Here is a 26,401-nt window from a genome sequence, read left to right as displayed (position 1 = left end):
GGTGCATCTCACCCGAAGGGCGCGTCCGTCGCCCCTCACCCGAAAGGCGCGTCCGTCGTCCCTTACCCGAAAGGTGCATCTCACCCGAAGGCTGCGTCAGTCGTCCCTCACACGAAGGGTGCATCTCACCCGAAGGGCGCGTCCGTCGCCCCTCACCCGAAAGGTGCGTCCGTCGTCCCTTACCCGAAAGGTGCATCTCACCCGAAGGCTGCGTCAGTCGTCCCTCACACGAAAGGTGCATCTCACCCGAAGGCTGCGTCAGTCGTCCCTCACCCGAAGGGTGCATCTCACCCGAAGGCTGCATCCGTCGCCCCTCACACGAAGGGTGCATCTCACCCGAAGGGTGCATCAGTCGCCCCTCACACGAAGGGTGCATCAGTCGTCCCTCACCCGAAGGGTGCATCAGTCGCCCCTCACCCGAAGGCTGCATCAGTCGCCCCTCACACGAAGGGTGCATCTCACCCGAAGGCTGCATCAGTCGCCCCTCACATGAAGGGTGCATCAGTCGCCCCTCACACGAAGGGTGCATCTCACCCGAAGGCTGCATCAGTCGCCCCTCACACGAAGGGTGCATCTCACCCGAAGGCTGCATCAGTCGCCCCTCACACGAAGGGTGCATCAGTCGCCCCTCACACGAAGGGTGCATCAGTCGTCCCTCACCCGAAGGGTGCATCAGTCGCACCTCACACGAAGGGTGCATCTCACCCGAAGGCTGCATCAGTCGCCCCTCACACGAAGGGTGCATCTCACCCGAAGGCTGCATCAGTCGCCCCTCACACGAAGGCTGCATCAGTCGCCCCTCACACGAAGGGTGCATCAGTCGTCCCTCACCCGAAGGGTGCATCAGTCGCACCTCACACGAAGGGTGCATCTCACCCGAAGGCTGCATCAGTCGCCCCTCACACGAAGGGTGCATCTCACCCGAAGGCTGCATCCGTCGCCCCTCACCCGAAGGGTGCATCTCACCCGAAGGCTGCATCAGTCGCCCCTCACCCGAAGGGTGCATCAGTCGCACCTCACACGAAGGCTGCATCTCACCCGAAGGCTGCATCCGTCGCCCCTCACCCGAAGGGTGCATCTCACACGAAGGGTGCATCTCACCCGAAGGGTGCATCAGTCGCCCCTCACACGAAGGGTGCATCAGTCGTCCCTCACCCGAAGGGTGCATCAGTCGCCCCTCACCCGAAGGCTGCATCAGTCGCCCCTCACACGAAGGGTGCATCTCACCCGAAGGCTGCATCAGTCGCCCCTCACATGAAGGGTGCATCAGTCGCCCCTCACACGAAGGGTGCATCTCACCCGAAGGCTGCATCAGTCGCCCCTCACCCGAAGGGTGCATCTCACACGAAGGCTGCATCCGTCCCCCCTCACACGAAGGGTGCATCAGTCGCACCTCACACGAAGGGTGCATCAGTCGCCCCTCACATGAAGGGTGCATCCGTCGCCCCTCACATGAAGGGTGCATCCGTCGTCCCTCACCCGAAGGGTGCATCAGTCGTCCCTCACACGAAGGGTGCATCTCACCCGAAGGGTGCATCAGTCGCCCCTCACCCGAAGGGTGCATCAGTCGTCCCTCACACGAAGGGTGCATCTCACCCGAAGGCTGCGTCAGTCGTCCCTCACCCGAAGGCTGCATCCGTCGCCCCTCACACGAAGGGTGCATCTCACACGAAGGGTGCATCAGTCGCCCCTCACACGAAGGGTGCATCTCATCCGAAGTGTGCATCAGTCGTCCCTCACCTGAAGGGTGCATCTCACCCGAAGGGTGCATCAGTCGTCCCTCACACGAAGGGTGCATCTCACCCGAAGGGTGCATCAGTCGTCCCTCACACGAAGGGTGCATCAGTCGTCCCTCACACGAAGGGTGCATCTCACCCGAAGGGTGCATCAGTCGTCCCTCACCCGAAGGCTGCATCCGTCGCCCCTCACACGAAGGGTGCATCTCACCCGAAGGCTGCATCAGTCGTCCCTCACACGAAGGGTGCATCAGTCGTCCCTCACACGAAGGGTGCATCTCACCCGAAGGGTGCATCAGTCGTCCCTCACCCGAAGGGTGCATCTCACCCGAAGGCTGCATCCGTCGCCCCTCACACGAAGGGTGCATCTCACCCGAAGGCTGCGTCAGTCGTCCCTCACACGAAGGGTGCATCAGTCGTCCCTCACACGAAGGGTGCATCTCACCCGAAGGGTGAATCAGTCGTCCCTCACCCGAAGGCTGCATCCGTCGCCCCTCACACGAAGGGTGCATCTCACACGAAGGGTGCATCAGTCGCCCCTCACACGAAGGGTGCATCTCATCCGAAGTGTGCATCAGTCGTCCCTCACACGAAGGGTGCATCTCACCCGAAGGGTGAATCAGTCGTCCCTCACCCGAAGGCTGCATCCGTCGCCCCTCACACGAAGGGTGCATCTCACACGAAGGGTGCATCAGTCGCCCCTCACACGAAGGGTGCATCTCACCCGAAGGGTGAATCAGTCGTCCCTCACCCGAAGGCTGCATCCGTCGCCCCTCACACGAAGGGTGCATCTCACACGAAGGGTGCATCAGTCGCCCCTCACACGAAGGGTGCATCTCATCCGAAGTGTGCATCAGTCGTCCCTCACCTGAAGGGTGCATCTCACCCGAAGGGTGCATCAGTCGTCCCTCACACGAAGGGTGCATCTCACCCGAAGGGTGCATCAGTCGTTCCTCACCCGAAGGGTGCATCAGTCGCCCCTCACACGAAGGGTGCATCTCAGCCGAAGGGTGCATCAGTCGTTCCTCACCCGAAGGGTGCATCTCACCCGAAGGCTGCATCAGTCGCCCCTCACACGAAGGGTGCATCCGTCGCCCCTCACACGAAGGGTGCATCTCACCCGAAGGGTGCATCAGTCGTCCCTCACACGAAGGGTGCATCTCACCCGAAGGGTGCATCAGTCGTTCCTCACCCGAAGGGTGCATCTCACCCGAAGGCTGCATCAGTCGTTCCTCACACGAAGGGTGCATCTCACCCGAAGGGTGCATCAGTCGTCCCTCACCCGAAGGGTGCATCTCACCCGAAGGGTGCATCAGTCGTTCCTCACCCGAAGGGTGCATCTCACCCGAAGGCTGCATCAGTCGCCCCTCACACGAAGGGTGCATCCGTCGCCCCTCACACGAAGGGTGCATCTCACCCGAAGGGTGCATCAGTCGTCCCTCACACGAAGGGTGCATCAGTCGTCCCTCACCCGAAGGCTGCATCCGTCGCCCCTCACACGAAGGGTGCATCTCACCCGAAGGCTGCATCAGTCGCCCCTCACACGAAGGGTGCATCAGTCGCCCCTCACACGAAGGCTGCATCCGTCGCCCCTCACACGAAGGGTGCATCTCACCCGAAGGCTGCATCAGTCGCCCCTCACCCGAAGGGTGCATCTCACCCGAAGGCTGCATCCGTCGCCCCTCACACGAAGGGTGCATCTCACCCGAAGGCTGCGTCAGTCGTCCCTCACCCGAAGGGTGCATCTCACCCGAAGGGCGCGTCCGTCGCCCCTCACCCGAAAGGCACGTCCGTCGCCCCTCACCCGAAGGGTGCATCTCACCCGAAGGGCGCGTCCGTCGCCCCTCACCCGAAAGGCGCGTCCGTCGTCCCTTACCCGAAAGGTGCATCTCACCCGAAGGCTGCGTCAGTCGTCCCTCACACGAAGGGTGCATCTCACCCGAAGGGCGCGTCCGTCGCCCCTCACCCGAAAGGTGCGTCCGTCGTCCCTTACCCGAAAGGTGCATCTCACCCGAAGGCTGCGTCAGTCGTCCCTCACACGAAAGGTGCATCTCACCCGAAGGCTGCGTCAGTCGTCCCTCACCCGAAGGGTGCATCTCACCCGAAGGCTGCATCCGTCGCCCCTCACACGAAGGGTGCATCTCACCCGAAGGGTGCATCAGTCGCCCCTCACACGAAGGGTGCATCAGTCGTCCCTCACCCGAAGGGTGCATCAGTCGCCCCTCACCCGAAGGCTGCATCAGTCGCCCCTCACACGAAGGGTGCATCTCACCCGAAGGCTGCATCAGTCGCCCCTCACATGAAGGGTGCATCAGTCGCCCCTCACACGAAGGGTGCATCTCACCCGAAGGCTGCATCAGTCGCCCCTCACACGAAGGGTGCATCTCACCCGAAGGCTGCATCAGTCGCCCCTCACACGAAGGGTGCATCAGTCGCCCCTCACACGAAGGGTGCATCAGTCGTCCCTCACCCGAAGGGTGCATCAGTCGCACCTCACACGAAGGGTGCATCTCACCCGAAGGCTGCATCAGTCGCCCCTCACACGAAGGCTGCATCTCACCCGAAGGCTGCATCCGTCGCCCCTCACCCGAAGGGTGCATCTCACCCGAAGGCTGCATCAGTCGCCCCTCACACGAAGGCTGCATCTCACCCGAAGGCTGCATCCGTCGCCCCTCACCCGAAGGGTGCATCTCACACGAAGGGTGCATCTCACCCGAAGGGTGCATCAGTCGCCCCTCACACGAAGGGTGCATCAGTCGTCCCTCACCCGAAGGGTGCATCAGTCGCCCCTCACCCGAAGGATGCATCAGTCGCCCCTCACACGAAGGGTGCATCTCACCCGAAGGCTGCATCAGTCGCCCCTCACATGAAGGGTGCATCAGTCGCCCCTCACACGAAGGATGCATCAGTCGCCCCTCACACGAAGGGTGCATCTCACCCGAAGGCTGCATCAGTCGCCCCTCACCCGAAGGGTGCATCTCACACGAAGGCTGCATCCGTCCCCCCTCACACGAAGGGTGCATCAGTCGCACCTCACACGAAGGGTGCATCAGTCGCCCCTCACATGAAGGGTGCATCCGTCGCCCCTCACATGAAGGGTGCATCAGTCGCCCCTCACCCGAAGGGTGCATCAGTCGTCCCTCACCCGAAGGGTGCATCAGTCGTCCCTCACACGAAGGGTGCATCTCACCCGAAGGGTGCATCAGTCGCCCCTCACCCGAAGGGTGCATCAGTCGTCCCTCACACGAAGGGTGCATCTCACCCGAAGGCTGCGTCAGTCGTCCCTCACCCGAAGGGTGCATCAGTCGCACCTCACACGAAGGGTGCATCTCACCCGAAGGGTGCATCAGTCGTCCCTCACCCGAAGGGTGCATCAGTCGTCCCTCACACGAAGGGTGCATCTCACCCGAAGGCTGCGTCAGTCGTCCCTCACACGAAGGGTGCATCTCACCCGAAGGGTGCATCAGTCGTCCCTCACCCGAAGGGTGCATCTCACCCGAAGTCTGCGTCAGTCGTCCCTCACACGAAGGGTGCATCTCACCCGAAGGGTGCATCAGTCGTCCCTCACCCGAAGGCTGCATCCGTCGCCCCTCACACGAAGGGTGCATCTCACCCGAAGGCTGCGTCAGTCGTCCCTCACACGAAGGGTGCATCTCACCCGAAGGGTGCATCAGTCGTCCCTCACCCGAAGGCTGCATCCGTCGCCCCTCACCCGAAGGCTGCATCCGTCGCCCCTCACACGAAGGGTGCATCTCACCCGAAGGCTGCGTCAGTCGCCCCTCACACGAAGGGTGCATCTCACCCGAAGGGTGCATCAGTCGTCCCTCACATGAAGGGTGCATCAGTCGTCCCTCACACGAAGGGTGCATCTCACCCGAAGGGTGCATCAGTCGTCCCTCACCCGAAGGCTGCATCCGTCGCCCCTCACACGAAGGGTGCATCTCACCCGAAGGCTGCATCAGTCGTCCCTCACACGAAGGGTGCATCAGTCGTCCCTCACACGAAGGGTGCATCTCACCCGAAGGGTGCATCAGTCGTCCCTCACCCGAAGGGTGCATCTCACCCGAAGGCTGCATCCGTCGCCCCTCACACGAAGGGTGCATCTCACCCGAAGGCTGCGTCAGTCGTCCCTCACACGAAGGGTGCATCAGTCGTCCCTCACACGAAGGGTGCATCTCACCCGAAGGGTGAATCAGTCGTCCCTCACCCGAAGGCTGCATCCGTCGCCCCTCACACGAAGGGTGCATCTCACACGAAGGGTGCATCAGTCGCCCCTCACACGAAGGGTGCATCTCATCCGAAGTGTGCATCAGTCGTCCCTCACACGAAGGGTGCATCTCACCCGAAGGGTGAATCAGTCGTCCCTCACCCGAAGGCTGCATCCGTCGCCCCTCACACGAAGGGTGCATCTCACACGAAGGGTGCATCAGTCGCCCCTCACACGAAGGGTGCATCTCACCCGAAGGGTGAATCAGTCGTCCCTCACCCGAAGGCTGCATCCGTCGCCCCTCACACGAAGGGTGCATCTCACACGAAGGGTGCATCAGTCGCCCCTCACACGAAGGGTGCATCTCATCCGAAGTGTGCATCAGTCGTCCCTCACCTGAAGGGTGCATCAGTCGCACCTCACACGAAGGGTGCATCTCACCCGAAGTGTGCATCAGTCGTCCCTCACCTGAAGGGTGCATCAGTCGTCCCTCACCTGAAGGGTGCATCTCACCCGAAGGGTGCATCAGTCGTCCCTCACACGAAGGGTGCATCTCACCCGAAGGGTGCATCAGTCGTTCCTCACCCGAAGGGTGCATCAGTCGCCCCTCACACGAAGGGTGCATCTCAGCCGAAGGGTGCATCAGTCGTTCCTCACCCGAAGGGTGCATCTCACCCGAAGGCTGCATCAGTCGCCCCTCACACGAAGGGTGCATCCGTCGCCCCTCACACGAAGGGTGCATCTCACCCGAAGGGTGCATCAGTCGTCCCTCACACGAAGGGTGCATCTCACCCGAAGGGTGCATCAGTCGTTCCTCACCCGAAGGGTGCATCTCACCCGAAGGCTGCATCAGTCGTTCCTCACACGAAGGGTGCATCTCACCCGAAGGGTGCATCAGTCGTCCCTCACCCGAAGGGTGCATCTCACCCGAAGGGTGCATCAGTCGTTCCTCACCCGAAGGGTGCATCTCACCCGAAGGCTGCATCAGTCGCCCCTCACACGAAGGGTGCATCCGTCGCCCCTCACACGAAGGGTGCATCTCACCCGAAGGGTGCATCAGTCGTCCCTCACACGAAGGGTGCATCAGTCGTCCCTCACCCGAAGGCTGCATCCGTCGCCCCTCACACGAAGGGTGCATCTCACCCGAAGGCTGCATCAGTCGCCCCTCACACGAAGGGTGCATCAGTCGCCCCTCACACGAAGGCTGCATCCGTCGCCCCTCACACGAAGGGTGCATCTCACCCGAAGGCTGCATCAGTCGCCCCTCACCCGAAGGGTGCATCTCACCCGAAGGCTGCATCCGTCGCCCCTCACACGAAGGGTGCATCTCACCCGAAGGCTGCGTCAGTCGTCCCTCACCCGAAGGGTGCATCTCACCCGAAGGGCGCGTCCGTCGCCCCTCACCCGAAAGGCACGTCCGTCGCCCCTCACCCGAAGGGTGCATCTCACCCGAAGGGCGCGTCCGTCGCCCCTCACCCGAAAGGCGCGTCCGTCGTCCCTTACCCGAAAGGTGCATCTCACCCGAAGGCTGCGTCAGTCGTCCCTCACACGAAGGGTGCATCTCACCCGAAGGGCGCGTCCGTCGCCCCTCACCCGAAAGGTGCGTCCGTCGTCCCTTACCCGAAAGGTGCATCTCACCCGAAGGCTGCGTCAGTCGTCCCTCACACGAAAGGTGCATCTCACCCGAAGGCTGCGTCAGTCGTCCCTCACCCGAAGGGTGCATCTCACCCGAAGGGCGTGTCCGTCGCCCCTCACCCAAAAGGCGCGTCCGTCGCCCCCACCCGAAGGGTGCATCTCACCCGAAGGGCGCGTCCGTCGCCCCTCATCCGAAAGGCGCGTCCGTCGTCCCTTACCCGAAAGGTGCATCTCACCCGAAGGCTGCGTCAGTCGTCCCTCACACGAAGGGTGCATCTCACCCGAAGGGCGCGTCCTTTGCCCCTTGCCCGAAGGGTGCATCAGTCGTCCCTCACCCGAAGGGCGCGTCCGTTGCCCCTCGCCCAAAGGGTGCATCAGTCGTGCCATTTAAACTTTGCTTCCATTTGGGGATACCAATGTGCACAAAGAAGATTACAGCAAATTTCTGTGCATTGACCAAGTGAATGTACCAGACAGAGCTACAATGTGTAATCGTTAGTTCTCTCTTTAATAAAAATCCTAGTGGCACTCACTGTCCCTATGTATCACCTATTGCAGGATAATTGGGTTGGATGGTTCATTTTGACCAACAAAACCCAGGGGCACCTTTACAAACTTTCATAGCCCCCAACTGTCCTGTGATTTCAGTTTCTGAGACTGATCGGGGAGCATCCTTCAGGAGGGTGAACTTAAAGCACCTGTCTCAGACAGTGTATGTGGCTGGGCACTGAAGACCTGTGTTAATAAACTGGGTAGACGGTTCACTGAGATTTTTAACCTCTCGCTTTGGCAGACTGAGGTACCCACCTGGTTCGAGCAGGTTTCAATTATACCGGTGCCTTAGAAGAACATGCTAACCTGCCTCAATAATTATCGTCCAGTAGCACTTAAGTCCAATATGATGAAGTGCTTTGACAGGATAGTGACGAAACATATCAACCCCTGCCTGGAGAGCGATGTGGATCTGCTGCAATCTGCCTACTGGCCCAACAGGTCAGCAGCCGATGCCATTCCACTGGCTCTTCACTCAGCCCTGGAACATCTGGATAGTGAAGATGCGTACACCAGGATGCTCTTTATGGCTATAGCTCGGCATTCAAAACTATTGTTCCTTATTTAATATTTCGGTAATAGTTGAGTAATATTGTAAATACTGCATATTGTTTGATTAAGCATTCTTTGATGTTTACATAAATCACCACGGGTTATGTGTAAATGTACATGAACCACATACAGTACTGTGCAAAATTCTTTAGCACATGTAAAAAAATTCTGTAAAGTAAAGATGCTTTCCAAATTAATGAAATAAAAAGTTCCTAAATATCAAACAACTGGCGATAAAGAGCAGTAAACAGTATAAAACTAAATCAAATCACCTGTGCATTTTAAACTGTATCAACTGTAAGTACATTGTTATACAGTTTTATATGAAAATCAGCTGGTAGGTTGTTTCCTGGAGAACTTGCTACAGTTCTTCTGCAGACTTTGGCTGCCTCACTTGCTTTTGTCTCTCCAGGTAATCCCAGACGGCCTCGATGATGTTGAGAACAGGGCTCTGTGGAGGCCGTAACACCTGGTGCAGAACTCCTTGTTCTTCTTTTCCCTGAAGATAATTCTTTATCACCCCGGCCATGTGTTTGTGACCATTGTCCTCTGCAGAATAAAGTTGCCTCCTGGATGGTATTGAGTAATGGATGAGAATCTGCTTGCATTTCTCAGCATTAAAGATTCCATTAATTCTGCCCTGATCACCAACTCCATTTGCAGAAATGCAGCCCAGACCTGCACCCACTCCACCTGGCTGCAGACACTCATCCGTGCAACGCTCTCCGACTCTTCACGGACAAACTGCCTCCTGCTTGAGCCAAAACTTTCAAATTCTGACTCTATCAGTGCAGAGGACTCGCTGTCATCGGTCAGTCCTTGTGTTGTTGTGTGTATGGGAATCTTTCGTTTCCACTCCTGCCTGCTATGAAATTTCTGCTTGAACGAGACCTTGGTGATGGAATATAAAAAAATCCCTTGTAACATTTAATTTTTTTGGAAAATGAATGTTTCTATTGACCCATTAATGCAGAAGACAAAAAACAAACATCAAAAACAACGGACTCACTCCAAAGGCAAGAGAAAAAGATAAAATATCAAAAACACGAGGAAGTCGATGCTGGAAATTCAAAGCAACACGCACAAAATGCTGGAGGAACTCAGCAGGTCCCACAACATCTATGGAAATGAACAGTCAAGTTGGAGGTACACAAAGAACACTAACCTGCATACTTAATTAACTCACTGACTCGGCTGTTTCAGTCATTCCACAAAATGAGTTTGAATGGCATTTCAAAGATACTGAACTGAAGCCTGCAGATATCCAACTTATACTTGAGAAAAGATCGTTCCTGTGGGAATGACTATCCTGCCATTTACTTCGTACTCTGTCTTAGAGTTTGTCCTTCCAAAGTGTACCACCTCACACTTCTCCGGGTTGTGAGGTGGTACACTTTGAAAGGGACTGGATAATGCCACAGCAGTTGCTAGGATGGCAATGGAAAACTCAAACATATCAAGCGTAAAACAGTATTAAACCAAGCTTCATTTACTGTGGTCACACCATTGACGCTCAAGATTTACACAAGTGTGCTGACAAAATTCAAGCAGTGGTGAATGTCCCAAGGCCAAAGGACATGCCACAGTTCTGGTACTTTTTAGGATTTGTCGATGACTATAACAGGTTCCTGCCAAACCTGGCTACTGTGTCCCACCCCTTGAACTCATTACAACCGATCAGGAAGAAATAAGAATGGACAAAGCAGTGTGAGGTGGCTTTCCAAAAGGCAAAGGAAATGGTGACATCAGACACTATGTTCACACTTTGTGATCCGCATTGTCCAGCGAAGCTCGTCTGTGACACCTCGCCTTACGGTATTGGCGCAGTCATGTCACATTTTATAAGTGATGGAAGTGAATACCTTTAGCATTACATTCCCTTACCACTGAAGAGAAAATCCTAGAATGCAATTCTAGAAGGATGATGCAGGACAAACAGCTGAGACAAATTGAGGGCTTCTGAAACAAGGAGGTACAATGTTTCACCCTGGACAAGCAGTCTCGCCGATGGACTACAGAACCAATCAAAAGTGGAAAGATTAAGGACAGAACTGGACCGCTCTCCTACACCGTGGAGATCGTGCCTGATGAAACTTGGAGGCGACTCATCAATCAGTTGTGGAGAGCAGAGTCAATTGTTAGAGAAGACATGTCCAGAGCTGTCAGAACCACTTCTTGCATTCTCAGAGTCTACTCCTACAACCACCATGGTGGTTTTAACCATGAATGATGTCTTGACATGGGTGTGACATACTTTATAACAGGTGATCAACAGGAAAGTGAAGAATGTCCTGTTGCTGATGACACTGCCTTTTCTGACACATGTCTAGCATCTGGGAACATGTCGTGGTAATTATCTGCATTTATTTGAGGGTGATTCTTTAATTAGGGTAGAAAAAATAGTTTTTACAAAAACAAGTACTGCCGTTTTAAAAGTTAGGTATTAGTAACTCTAAACTTTTTTCAGTATGCTTCATAAATAATGTTTTTTTTTAAGTGTGGTAACAACTTGAATGCACCAGAATTCCACTATTTTCGGCTTGTCCCCTACCCAGACCTCGGTCTCAAAGTATTAAATTCACGAGAATTTTAGTTTGTGTTTTCTCACAAGAACTTTAAAAAAATGTCAAATTTATATTGGTTACTTTTTATACAATTTGTAATTTTTTTATGACAAAAGAACTGCTGTCCCTAACACTTCTGTCATTACCAACATGCAACACATTTTAGAGATCAATCAAGTTTTTTCAAACAACTGCTTACGTGGCTGTCATGGAAATGAGATGTGACAGGGGAGCATGTGGCTGTCATGGAAATGAGATGTGACAGGGGAGCATGTGACTGTCATGGAAATGAGATGTGACAGGGGAGCATGTGGCTGTCATGGAAATGAGATGTGACATGGGAGCATGTGACTGTCATGGAAATGAGATGTGACATGGGAGCGTGTGACTGTCATGGAAATGAGATGTGACGGGGGAGCATGTGGCTGTCATGGAAATGAGATGTGACGGGGGAGCATGTGACTGTCATGGAAATGAGATGTGACGGGGGAGCATGTGACTGTCATGGAAATGAGATGTGACGGGGGAGCATGTGACTGTCATGGAAATGAGATGTGACGGGGGAGCATGTGGCTGTCATGGAAATGAGATGTGACAGGGGAGCATGTGACTGTCATGGAAATGAGATGTGACGGGGGAGCATGTGACTGTCATGGAAATGAGATGTGACAGGGGAGCATGTGGCTGTCATGGAAATGAGATGTGACGGGGGAGCATGTGACTGTCATGGAAATGAGATGTGACGGGGGAGCATGTGACTGTCATGGAAATGAGATGTGACGGGGGAGCATGTGGCTGTCATGGAAATGAGATGTGACGGGGGAGCATGTGGCTGTCATGGAAATGAGATGTGACAGGGGAGCATGTGACTGTCATGGAAATGAGATGTGACAGGGGAGCATGTGGCTGTCATGGAAATGAGATGTGACGGGGGAGCATGTGGCTGTCATGGAAATGAGATGTGACGGGGGAGCATGTGACTGTCATGGAAATGAGATGTGACGGGGGAGCATGTGACTGTCATGGAAATGAGATGTGACAGGGGAGCATGTGACTGTCATGGAAATGAGATGTGACAGGGGAGCATGTGGTTGTCATGGAAATGAGATGTGACATGGGAGCATGTGGCTGTCATGGAAATGAGATGTGACGGGGGAGCATGTGACTGTCATGGAAATGAGATGTGACGGGGAGCATGTGACTGTCATGGAAATGAGATGTGACAGGGGAGCATGTGACTGTCATGGCAGAAGACTGACATCCAGAAATGGGAGTAGTTTAAAGATTTATACCTACTGATCTGAGAGTATGTTTTTTATGTGTCATTACCAAATGTGTTACAATTTGAGTGTTTTAACTGAGAAATAAATAACTTTTCTATATATTTAGGTACATTTACAAGCTAGCTATCCAGTCGAGTTAGCAAGTGTGAGATTTAGCCAACTTTTTCTTTAAAAAGTGAGAAATGTCTTTACCATCACACAATTGCAGTGAAGTTGATGGCCCCAAAATCATCAGCAGACACAGTGAAAGAAGATCCAGTGAAATATCAGCAGTAACTTGAAAGAGAAAGGTACAGTAAAAGGGAGACAAGAAAATTTAAGATCTTCTCACAATTACCAAAGCGTGATCAGAGACTGAAACAACAACCGTGGAAAGATAATCAAAGAAAGAAAAGGGGTGTTGGTAAGAAATGACAGGCAGTACAAAGTTTTATAGCGACAATACCCCGCCAGAATCTCCAGCAGGCCAACAACAAGAACAGAATTACCTCCATCTTCCTGAGGCTTCATCCATGCACCAATGGAAACTATAAGAAGGTACAATAAATTTCAATGTTTTTTTTTCAGAATTGCTGAGATTTCTGTGAATGTTTCACTTGCATCATATGCTCTCTATAGTTACCTGATGAGGTAACTGTAGCCTTTGGCTAGGAGCAGCAGTCGTCAGGCAGTGCCCAGCCTTCAGAGTGTTTCGATCCTTAACCACTACACTGGCCAGTTGGTGGCTCAGCACTGGTGACAAAGTCACTGCTCAGCTCCTGACTTCCAGCTCAGCTCTGCTCGCCAGCTCCATATCCAGCAAGAGGCTCTTTCTGCTTCCTCCCCCATCCTGCAAGCTGCCTGGTTCTTGCTCTTTCATCAAGGCCCAGTGCAGACAGCAACCTCCATGCTGTCCTTGCCGGAACCCTCTACAGCCGATGTGCCACGTCTGCCGTCCTTTGTCCGCGCACTCCTGGACTAAGGATTGAAACTTCAGGGCCTTCTTCTCGTGATCCCCTCGCAGTCTTCCTCCCATGGTATGGTGAGCTCCACCACGATGATTTTCTTGTCTTTGGTGGACCACAGTACGATGTCTGGTCAAAGTGTGGCTTGCACCACCTCCAGGAACTGCAGCTTCCTCCCCACAATGACCATCATCTCCCATGATTTGGCAGCTTGCAGCAGACTGGATTTAGGCCTCTTTGATATGACTGGCATGGCCCTCTCCTTGAAGAAAATGACTGCCCTGTTTGCCTCTCTGCCAGATGGTGTCCTTTTATACCTCTCCCGCTTCTGTGTGTCAGCAAGGGACAGCAGGGCCTTGTCGTGGCACCACCCATACTGTTCTTGTATTAAAGCTGTTTTGTATCCTGACAGTACGTGTGCCACTGAATCCCGCTGACCACAAAGCTTGCAGTCAGGGTCCTCCCACAGCCCCCATGTGTGCAGCTGTGAGGGTATAGGGTGAGTGTCATAAATGGACTGCAGGAGGAAAGAAATGTGGTAGGGCTCCAGTCTCCAAAGCTCTGCCTAAGTGATCTTCTGCTTGGGAAATCCCATTTCGTCCAGACACCCTGTGACCCTAACTCCACTGCCTTCGATAACTGCCTTTCATCCTTGCAGTTCCATACCTCTGCTGTGACCATGTCACGCCTGTCCTTTGCACTTGCACTCCCCCGTTGTTGGAAGTGTGCGGAGCCGAGGCCTTGCCGTCCCAGGCATGGGTTGCCGATGATGCCTCTCACTTGCAGGGAGCTCACTGCCTGTTCTATGGCCGAGTTGATAGCCCACTTTCGGCCCAGTGTGATTCCTGCTTGGTTTATTAGCTTGTCATTGGAACCCCTCAGTGTCAACGCAACTCTATACTTTACCGATGACAACGGCAGCTGTAGCTGGGCTGATCTCATGTAGAGCCTCACTGAAGGAAAACGTGGTAGGATTCTCAGCCACCTCCGCAAGTCCTCTGGATGCCTTCTACGGTGGTCATGGGGATCTTGTACACCATGAAAAGCCAGAGCAGTCTTAAATTTACCAGGGAGTCTGGTCTGTCATGTCTTACTGATAAATAAAAGTGTGCAGAGAGCTGACTAAATGTTTAAATGTTTTCTTAGTGTTAAAAAATTGAAAAATAATGATCTCTATAACCTGTTCGAAATTTGAATTGCTGCTTATTCCAGAGCTGGGGAGGGTTAGGCAGACATTTTGTAAGTGTTATTACTTTTTTAACAAAACTAGACAATGCCTAGTTTAGCTGGGCTGCCTATGTTCACGTTTCACGTGGATGTTTTTAACAAGGTTCTCGAGCTGTCGGCCTTAAAAATGGTGACCTCTAATGAAATTTTGATAAATAGTGAACTGTAAGGATGTGTTTTTAATTGTAAGTGTTGCTTCTAACCTAACCTGGTCCCAACATATTGATGCAGTTATAAAGAAGGTAAGACAGCGACCATAATTCATTGGGAGTTTGAAGAGTTTTGGTATGTCAACAAGTACACTCAAAAACTTCCACAGATATACCATGGGGAGCATTCTGACAGGCTGCATCACTGTCTGGTATGGGGGGGTTACTGCACAGGACCAAAAGAAGCTGCAGAAGGTTGTAAATCTAGTCAGCTCCATCTTGGGTACTAGCCTACAAAGTACCCAGGACATCTTCAGGGAGCGGTGTCTCAGAAAGGTAGCGTCCATTATTAAGGACCTCCAACACCCAGGGCATGCCCTTTTCTCACTGTTACCATCAGGTAGGAGGTACAGAAGCCCAAAGACACACACTCAGTGATTCAGGAACAGCTTCTTCCCCTCTGCCATCCGATTACTAAATGGACATTGAACCTTTGAACACTACCTCACTTTTCAAATATATATTATTTCTGTTTTTGCACGATTTTAATCTATTCAATATACGTATACTGTAATTGATTTATTTATTATAATTTTTTCTTCTTCTTCTTCTTTTATATTATGCATTGCATTGAACTGCTGCTGCTAAGTTAACAAATTTCCGACACATGATAATAAACCTGATTCTGATTTTGATTCTGGTTTTAGTTGGATAAATGCTTTGTCAGAGTTAATGTTAAACTAAAACCATTGATTGTCAATGTCAAAAGTACATTGTCATTACCATTACAGTGCATATTTTGATGGGAAATAAAGTCTTGTTTAGTAATATTGGTCCAAACTCATTTGCTGGAGTCAAGTGCTTGATGCCAAAATCAGCATTGTGTCAAAAGTGGTTAAAATTCCAACAGTCTAATTAGTAAACAAATGTTTTGTTGCTTAGCCAAGGAAAATATTGACATGCTTAAGAAAATATGTCTCAAAGATATATTCTGAATGTACTTAAAATGAGTTAAAATACATTTATTAAATGGCATGGTTTTTATTTGCAGGATTGACTTTGAAATTTTTGTCATTTCATTTTAAATTCAGTAGTTTGATGGTGTGATGGTTTTCATCCATGAAAACTCTGCAAGAATACCTCAAAATATAAACGTTCTCTTAAAGTGCCCCTTACACCCTAACACCCTTACACTATCTGCATTGCTGCCAATCTCGTAAGCATCCTTGGATACTTTCTTTTTCTTAGCTCCCAGGTTTTTCTGATTGTTACACCAGTTCCCTGTGCAAGTGTTTCTAAAAGTTTTTTTTTGTTTGATGTTGTAACTTAGCTTTAGTCATTTTTTTTTGGCAAGGTGAATTTTATCCCTTAGGGATAAGAATTGCTTCCATCTCACTAACTGAAAACCAGCTTTACTCAAATCCAGAACTTTATTGTCTATTTCATATTTCTTTCTTTTGAAGACCACACTGTGTTTGACATCCTTTGCAAAACTCTTGACCAGGATTTGCACCTTATCACATAATCAACATGGCCATGAAGGACTCTACAGCAAATTAATTAGTTTTTAAATGCAGTCCATGGTATGAAGTCATTTGTATTTGGTTCTCTATTAAAATTCCTTCTGAAGTGGTGAACATCCACAGCTATGTTTAAGTAGCAAAAGAATAATATCAGGTAGATTACCTGCTATCAACCTAACACTCCCAGCCTAGTCGACCACTTCACAAACAGCTAGGGATTGGTATGCAAATCGAGAGCTGTCTCACTGATGAATCACACAACAGCTCCACACAAAAACAGAATTATACTTTAAACAATCTGCTAGACTTTGCCACCATAGTCCTTGGGTATGTCTGTCCCAGCAAAGTGAGAAACCCACCAGGGACACTGGCACTGTGCTTGGGACGAGAAGAGGATCTGTTGGTGTCCTTAATATTGACTTCAGACCCAATGAAGACTCTTGACATTAGATCCATCATGAACAAGGAAATCCCTCAGATCAGTGCTCCTCCATCTTAAACAACGCTTGGAGGAAAAATTGAAAGTAGCAAGGACACAGAAAATACTCTGGGTGGGAACTTCAACACTCACTAACAAAAGTGGCTTGATTGGACCCCACTGACTAAACTGGGTGAGTCCTGAAGGTGGCTGGTGAGTGAAATAATGAGAGGAATACATACATTTGTCCTATCTGCAGCAATCTACCCACGTCAGAAATATTGATAATAGTGATAATTACCACACAGTCTTCATGACCCAGGTATAATGCTGAGGCTTTATAAGTCAGTGGCCAGACCACACTTAAGAGTACTGTGAGCAGTTTTGGGCACCTTATCTAAGAACGGATGTGCTGGCATTGGGCAGGGTCCAGAGGAGACTCATGAGAATGACCCTAGGAATGTAAGGGTTAACATATAAGAAGAATTTGATGGTTCCGGGACTGTACTCACCGGAGTTTCAATCACCTATTGAATATTGAAAGGCCTAGATAAAGTGGATGTTGCGACTGTGCATGTGGGTTTCCTCAGGGGGCTCAGGTTTCCACCCACAGTCCAAAGACATACTAACTTGGAGGTTAATTGGTCATTGCAAATGGTCCCATCATTAGGCTGGGGTTAAGTGTGTGGGTGGCTGGGCAGCATCGCCTCAAGAGCTGAAAGGGCCTACTTCCCACTGTCTCAACAGATAAATCACATACATTATGGAGGGAGAAGAGAGCAGTAAACTTAAGGAGATGGTATATTGAATAGAGATTGTAAATGAATCTCCAAGGACAAGAGGGGATCTGATATAAAAGGGAATAAAGCAAAACAGTAAAGATAACTTGAGAAATTTTAATTTAGATGGGGAGTAATTCATGAGTATTTCAAATGAGAGTTGAGAGAAGTAGAAAAAATTGAGTTGCTCGAATTAGAAAAAAAATAAAGCAGTAGTGGATGGATTTAAATGTCATTAAGACTGGTAACAGAAAGCTTGGTTAACAGTTATTTTGAAGTAGAAGTTCAAATCACTGATGGGAATTCCAGAGCTGAGGATCTTGGCAGATCCAGTGACAAGGATGCGGAAATCAAGAATGCACAAGAGGCCAGACTAGACATGCACAGAATTTAGTGCTAGGCAGCCGCAAGTGTCAGCTATGCAACAGGAAACAGAAGTAAGGGAAAAAAGGGTTTTTCTGAAGATATATTGCAGACACTTCAGCCTGGCATGGAGGTCCCAATGCACTGGAACAAAAGAGGCTGCAAAGGGTTGCAGACTCAGCCACCTCCATCAAAGGCACAACCTTCCACGTAATTGAGGACATCTTCAAAAGGTTCAAGAAGATGGCGCCCGACACTAAGGACCCTTGCCATCTAGGACATGTCCTCTTCTCATTATCAGCATCAGGGAGGAGGTACAGAACCACACTCAACATTTTAGGAACAGATTCTTCATGTCCACTATCAGATTTCTGAATGGACAATGAACCCACAAACACTAGCTACCTCATTATTCTACTTTTGCACTATTTATTTTTTGTAACTTTTAATAATTTTTAAGTTTATGTTATGCATTGTAATCCTGCACAAATAACAAATTTCACATAATGTCGGTGATAACCCTGATTCTGATTCAACAATCCCAACACTATCAGCACACATAAGTTTTCTACGATACTAAAGTTTGTGAACAACACAGTAAGACACCACCTGCTTATTCTACAACAGAGCTGCTGTCAACCATGGTTGTGCAAAGCACTAACCAATCCAAAATAAGACCTGACTGCTGATATAATCACTTTAAACGAACAAACAAATAGAAAGGCTTCAAAGACCTTCCTCACTTTTATACCAAAATACACATATTCCGTTGATGCCTTTATTCCACACCTCAACCTGCTCTGTTACTTCTCTATTCAATATCTAATGGTTGTTTCACAAGTTTTGAACAATAAATTGTTCACAATATTATTTTTATTTTTCCCAATAAAAATTAGGCAAGCAATTATGTACCCCTCTCAAGGTTCTAGTACTGGAACTACTAATGCCAGCTTAGAGTGAAAGCATTTGATAAGTCCTCATGAAGAGTCTTGACCCAAACCGTTGACTCTTCATTCCTCTCCATAGATGCTTCCTGACCTGCTGAGTTCCTCCAGTACTTTGTGACTGTTACTCTGGATTTCCAGTATCAGCAGAATCTTATGCGTTTATGATTTGTTGAGATCTGATTTTATGACTTACTTATCACTTGACCAATGACATGTTCAACATTTTTTAATAATCACTTAAACAATATATTGTTCTTTCACCTATTTGCTCAACTTCAACAAGACTTTTTTCTTCTATTGAAGGCACTGACTTCTTTTTTTGATGCACAATCTAAAGGCATAGCTAGAACTCAAGTTACTATTTAGTACATACAAGCATCAGTGATATTTCTGCTGGCATGCATGAAGAAAGAGGCCATTGGTATCAAATATGCTGCTCTGTTCACCTCACTTATATGGACTGGAGCATTCCATCTAGGGTCTGGGGTGCCAGCTGCCATTGCCATAGGTAGAAAGATGGCATGGAGAATGGAAAATATTATGATTGCCCTTGCTAATGCAGTATGACCTTTCAAACTAGTGCCCTTGAACAGTGAGCAGAGATTTGAATTACTGCCTCCTCTGAAGGAATGCTGAGGTTAATTTGCAAGTATTGTTACAATATAATCAAGAAATATTCAAATAGGAAAGAAATTAAATTTAAAAAAGTGGAAATCCAGGTCTCAGGAATTCACAAAGAGAAGGAGATGAAACAATTCAAAAAATATGCCACCCAACACTAGGCTCTATTTTCAAGATGATATTTGTGTATTTCAAACAGGAAACTGGAGGTTTTCAGGCCTAGCTGGCGGTTTGGGCACTAAAATATTAATTTACAACACCATCGCCTTCGGGAATCGATTATAATTAAATTGCTCAGACTTTCAGATACAGCACATCATCAACCCTGATTTAATTAATTTGTGTGTGTGTAAGTATGCGCAAGTGGCACTCAATAGTGCTGATGGATACTGCCTTTGCCAAGTACCGCAGGAGGAAAGATGCCTATAAAGTCATATATAAATACTACAGGACAGCTGAGCTACTTTGAGAGGATATAAAAGAAATGGCAATATCTACATGGATTCTTTTCAATTGTGTACAGAAATAAATGCGACTCTGGAACCTAGGTGTGCAAAGCTAGCATGTTGTCCACAGTATTATGAAACTAATTATGAATACAAATCCTCACATCTCTTTAGCACCTTCAGAATATCTCTGAACTACTTCCATACATTATCACGGAAATCAAACTGGACGTACATTCATGATACTGTGAAGAGAATGCCGAATGAGTACACCTCTAAGCAAGTGCAGATGAAGAGTCAATTGAATTGATACCACAAATGTTAATAATCTGACAACAAGTAAATTCTCTGGTACAGCCTAATAGCTCTTACCAAATATCGATCTATATTTTTCAACTGGGACTGCTTGATTACAATTACGTGTATACATCAGCCTTAATTTAATCCAGCATGATAGTCAACACACTCATGACTCTGTTTTAGATTCCTAATACTTACAGGAAAGGAATTTCTGAATCAGGACTGATCCATGATTTCAACCTGAACCGATTACAATTCTACCTCCTAACCTCTACTCCCACTCATCCCGCAGATGCTACTCTACTCAACTGAGTTCCCCGCAGTTGGTTCTTGCTCCAGATACCAGCACGTGCAGTCTCCTACCCATCTTAATGAACGCTGATCCCTCAAAGAAGACTAGTCAATTAACAACAGACCAGAAGCTGAGGCTGAGAAGCAAATACCATGAAAAGCCAGGTAAGTCAAGGGAGGTAGAGGTGCGTTTAACTACTGCTTTGAATTGGTGGATTGGACTACATTCAGCAATTCATCCTCGGATCTGAATAAATACGCCACGGCTATCATTAAGACCAGTATGGATGAGTGTGTGCTTTTGAGAACATACCAAGGCTTCCCAAACCAGAAGCAAGAGATTTGCAATCTGCTAAGAGCTAGATCTGTGACATTCAGGAGCGATGATCCAGAACCCTACCTGAGGTGACATGAGCAAACACGAGGAAATCTGCAGATGCTGGGAATTCAAACAACAACACACACAAATGCTGGTAGAACACAGCAGGCCAGGCAGCATCTATAGGGAGAAGCGCTGTCGATGTTTTGGGCCGAGACCCTTGGTTGGGTAGCAGCTAGTGTAACACTATTACATTACCAGCAACCCAGTTTCAATTCTGCCGGTTTCTGTAAGGAGTTTGCACAAGTCCAGATACAACCTAAAGAAAGCCACTGTGACAGCGAAAAGGCAAATTTCTATCCTATTTTAGGGAATTATGTATCTGTACTCCCAGATCCCTCTGTTCTACTGCACTCCTCAGTGTCCTACCATTTACCTTGTATGTTCTACCTTGGTTTGACCTTCCGAAGTGCAATACCTCACACTTGTCCGCATTAAACTCCATCTGCCATTTTTCTGCCCATTCCTCCAACTGGTCCAAATCCCTCTGCAAGCTTTGAAAACCTTCCTCACTGTCCACTACACCTCCAATCTTTGTATCATCAGCAAATTTGCTGATCCAATTTGCCACATTATCATCCAGATCATTGACATAGATGACAAATAACAATGGACCCAGCACTGATCCCTGTGGCACACCACTAGTCACAGGCCTCCACTCAGAGAAGCAATCCTCCATTACCACTCTCTGACTTCTCCCACTGAGCCAATGTCCAATCCAATTTATTACCTCACCATGTATACCTAGTGACTGAATCTTCCTAACTAACCTCCCACGTGGGAGCTTGTCAAAGGCAAGGCATTCCCACTAAGATCTTTTTATTTAATTAATCTCTTTGGCATTCTCCCTATAATAGAACTTACTTTTGCTCTCCCTTTAATTGTTATTTCAAATTCTTACACAGAATCACAGACTTGAAATGTTATTGAAAATCTAACAAGCACAAATGCTGGAAATCTGAAATAAAAACAAACAATAACTGCTGGTAACACTCTAAAGCAAGAGAAACCAAGTTTCAGAAAGGTGACATGATACAGGCCAGTTCTGATCAATGGTCATTAACCTGAATCTTTCTCTCTTCTTTTTCACAGCATGTTGCCTGACTTGAAACATTAACCGCTTCTCTCTCAGTACATGCTGCCTGCCTACTAAACACACACAGTGTGTTTTAGGTTGTGCGTGGCATGTGTTAACAACGCAATTTCTGAAGCAGGAAATTCAGTAGTTTTACATTCAGTTAAAAACAAGGAATAATGCTGACGTTTAGACCCCGGGACCGTAAGGCACAGGAGCAGCTTTAGGCCGTTAGGCTCTGGCATTTCATCATTGCTGATCCATTTTCCCTCTCAACTCCATTCTCCTGCCTTCTCTCCATAACCTTTAACACCCTGACTAATGAATAACTCTGCCTTAAATATACACAAAGGCAGTCACCTGTGGCAATGAATTCCACAGATTCACTACTCTCTGGCTAAAGAAATTCTGTCTCATCTCCATTCTAAATGGTCAACCCCCCATCCGAGGCTATGCCCTCTGGTCCAAGACTGCCCCACCAAAGGAAACATGCCCTTAACATCCACCCTATCTAGGCCTTTCAATGTTCAATAGGTTTCAATTAGATCCACCCTCAGTCTTCTAAATTCCAGTGAGTACAGGCCCAGAGCCATCAAATGCTCCTCATACAATAACCCTTTCATTCCAGGAATCGTACTCACAAACTCTCTCCAATATCAGTACATTCTTTTTCAGATAAGGATCCTAAAACTACTCACAATACTCCAAGTGAGGCCTCTCCAGTGCCTTATAAAACCTCAGCATTACATCCTTGCTTTTACATTCTAGACCTCTCAAAATAAGTGCTAACATTGCATGTGCTTTCCTCACCACCAACTGAACCTGCAAGTTAACATTTAGGGAGGATTCCCAAGTCCTTTTTCACTTCTGATTTTAATTTCTTTGATCAAAGCGCATGACCATACACATCCTGACACTGTATTCCATTTGCCACATTTTTGCCCATTCCCCTAATCTGTCTAAGTCCCTCTGCAGCCTCTCTGCTTCCTCAATTCTACCTACTCCTCCATTTATCTTAGGAATTGATGACCAAAAAGCCATCAATTCTGTCATCCAAGTTATTGACATATAATGTAAAAAGAAATGGTCCCAATAAAAGCCCATGCAGAACACCACTAGTCACTGGCAGTCAACCAGAAAAAGGTTCCCTTTATTCCCACTCTTTGCTTCCTGCCAATCAACCTATCCTCCATTCATGCTAGTATCATTCCTCCAATACCCTGAAATCCCCATGACTATCATAATATTGGTCTTCTTACATGCCTTTTCTATCTCCCACTGTAATTTGTAGCCTGCATCTTTGCTACTGTTCAGAGGCCTGTACATAACTCCCATCAGGATCTTTTTACCCCTGCAGTTTTTTACCTCTTCCCACAAAGATTTTACATCTTCCATTCCTCTTTCTAAGGATTTGACTTCATTTTTACCAACAAAGCCACGCCACCCCCACTTCCTAACCCACCTGTCCCTTTTGTACACGTCATACCTTCCCCAGAAGAGATCCCAATGATCCAGAAATCTGAAAATCTGCACTAGTTTCTCAGCCATACATTCATCTGCCAAATCATCCTATTTTTACCCTTATGTGCCAAGCTGAGACATCCCTGACCCTGGTACATGGGAGGCAACATACCATCTGGGTTTCTCTCTCACGTCTTCAGAATCTCATCTCTCCTCTGCTAACTATGGAATCTTTTATCACTACGACAGTCCTCTTTTACTCCCTTCCCTTTAGAGCCACAGCACCAGACTCAGTGCTGGAGATCCGGTCTCTGCAGCTCTCTGGGAAGGGAGGTCACCTTCCTCAACAGTATCCAAAGTTGTATACTTATTATTGAGAGGAATAGGCTACTCTGCACTGGCAGCCCATTCCCTTTCCCTCTCCTGACAGTCACCCAGTTACTTGCCTCCTGCAACTTAGGGGTGACTATTTACCTATCTAGCACCTCATTTTCCTGTTATGAGCTGAAGGTCATCGAGCTGCAGCTCCAGTTCCTTAACACATTCACGGAGGAGATGCAGCTCAGTGCAGATGTGGTTATCTGGGAGGCAGGAGGCTTCCCAGAATTCCCACATCACTCACAAAGAACACAACATTCGCACTGCGCTAACTATGCACTAACAGACAAAGAATGAAGAAGAAACTTACCAGAAGTTTACCTTGTCCAAGCCTGTGGAACCAAAGCCTCCCAACTCTAACATTGGTCCACTCCAACAATGGACACTCCGCTTGTCCCTACCTTATTTTTATTTCTCTTGGGCCTCTGGAAAAAGCCAAAAACCCACAAACACTAATTGTTAAATCACTCACCCATACCTGTGTGGAGCCACCTCTGTCAATTTGATTGAGCCACGGGGAAAAATTGTATTTGGAGTATTGAGAGCAGTTTTGGGCTCCTTATCTAAGAAAGTATGTGCTGGCATTGGAGGGGGTCCAGAGAAGGTTCACTAGAATGATTTCAAGAATGAAAGGACCATTTGATCCTTTGGGCCTGTATTCACTGGAGTTTAAAAGAATGAGGATGGGGGGGGGGGGTAAATCTCATTGAAACTTATTGAATATTGAAAGGCTTTGATGGAGCAGGTGTTGAGAGAATGTTTCTAATAGTGGGGGAGTCTATGACCAGAGGGCACAGCCTCAAAATGCAAGGAGGTCCCTTTAGAACAGAGATGAGGAGGAATTGCTTTAGCCGGAGGTGAAGCTGTAGAATTTATTGTAACAGGTGGTAGTGGAATGCAACTCACTGGGTATATTTAAAGTGGAGATTAATAGGCTTTAATTAGTAAGGCCGTCAAAGGTTATTGGAAGAAGGTAGGAGAATGGGGTTGAGAGCGATAGTAATTCAGCCATGATCAAATAGCAGAGTACACTCAATGGGCAGAATGACCCAATTATGTACCTATGCCTTATGGTCTTTTGATCTAAACTTATGTAGGAGCCTGATGAAGTAAGCAAGGAGAAGCCACTTCCACTGAGGGAATGTCTAGTAACCTATAGCAAAATAATCATCAGACAAATGAGAAAAGGTGTGATATTACACATAGTTTAATAATCTGAAATGCACAACTTGAATTTAAAGGACAGCATACTCATCAATAACTTTTGAAAAGGGAATGCAATGAGTATTTGTAAAAGAACAATTTATCAGAGCAATGGAGAAAGAACAAGATCATGAGGTCATTGGTTACCTCCTTTAAAGAGCCAATGCCTGTGGCATTCTGTGATCCTATAAGATGAAACCTTAATTTTCATTCATCCCCACTAAAAGGTCATAAATAAAAGAAATATGGATACTTAATAAACATACCGTATATCCTGCCCTGGCACTGAGGTATTCGGCAGCTACCAACAATGCATTGAGAGTTGCACCTCCACTGCCAACCTGAGTCCCTGGGTCTCCAACAGTAAGCAGGAGCACACCAGGGGCAATGGACCCTTTGCGCTGGCGGACTTCAAGCTCTGGGAAAAAAGAAACAAAAATAAATACATAAGTGAGATTGGACAAGCCATTGCTGGTAGGGCTTACACCGTTGGCTTATATTAATTATCTAGTCAGACATTAGGTACTCTACAACAATCAGGTCATCATCTGGCAGACTTAAACACCTCAATCACCTTCAAGGTACAAGTTAAGTATTTAACATAATGGTAGCCAGTTCCATGGAGAGGTGGAAGGAGCCAAGTTCACATGTTGACATGATCAGCAACCCATTCTCAACATAAACTATAGTCCCCTCCATCTTTGATGCACCATGGCTCTGGTGTGCACCATTTACTGACAGATGGCAGAAATTTGATAAGGCTGTTGCAATAGCTCCTTCCAGACTCATGACTCTCACTTCTAAATCTTCCAAGCTACACATTGAACCTGTCAGCTACTTATCATCTTTGAAAATGAGAAAGACTGCAGCTCCCAGAAATCTGAAACAGAAATGGTAAATGATGGAAACACTCAGCAGGTCAGGCAGCATCTGTGGAGAAGTAAATGATGGAAACACTCAGCAGGTCAGGCAGTATCTGTGGAGAAGTAAATGATGGAAACACTCAGCAGGTCAGGCAGCATCTGTGGAGAAGTAAATGATGGAAACACTCAGCAGGTCAGGCAGTATCTGTGGAGAAGTAAATGATGGAAACACTCAGCAGGTCAGGCAGCATCTGTGGAGAAGTAAATGATGGAAACACTCAGCAGGTCAGGCAGTATCTGTGGAGAAGTAAATGGTTACTACTTCAAGTCTGAGGCCTTTCATCAGAAATTCTGAGTAAACATTTCACACCTGTTTAAACTGCAGTTGCAGCAGTGTAGGAACTGACACTCCAGAACAGATAGTGGCGCATTTGTAGACAAAGATGTTGTTCAGCCTACATACAAGGTCAAGAATCAAAAGATTGAACATAGTGGGTATAATGTT

The 26,401-nt window shown here is 48.3% G+C and overlaps 1 protein-coding gene across 4 annotated transcripts in view; it reads right to left on the bottom strand.

Annotated features, from left to right (window-relative positions):
- Positions 1 to 26,401, bottom strand: part of fcsk (fucose kinase) — a 387,988-nt gene that overhangs the window by 252,741 nt on the left and 108,846 nt on the right. For all 4 annotated transcript variants that reach the window (XR_012101869.1, XM_073069669.1, XM_073069671.1 and 1 more), the window contains exon 3: positions 25,300 to 25,451. Coding sequence is in view for 3 of the 4 variants with exons in the window: in XM_073069669.1 (XP_072925770.1) it covers positions 25,300 to 25,451 (152 nt within the window). In the remaining variant the exon portion in view is untranslated. The remainder of the gene's footprint in view (positions 1 to 25,299; positions 25,452 to 26,401) is intronic.

The sequence above is a fragment of the Hemitrygon akajei genome, chromosome 17 (genome assembly GCF_048418815.1).
Source record: "Hemitrygon akajei chromosome 17, sHemAka1.3, whole genome shotgun sequence".
Lineage (NCBI taxonomy): Eukaryota > Metazoa > Chordata > Chondrichthyes > Myliobatiformes > Dasyatidae > Hemitrygon > Hemitrygon akajei.
Note: the sequence above shows the minus strand (reverse complement) of the source record. Positions and strands in the feature narration are given on the sequence as shown.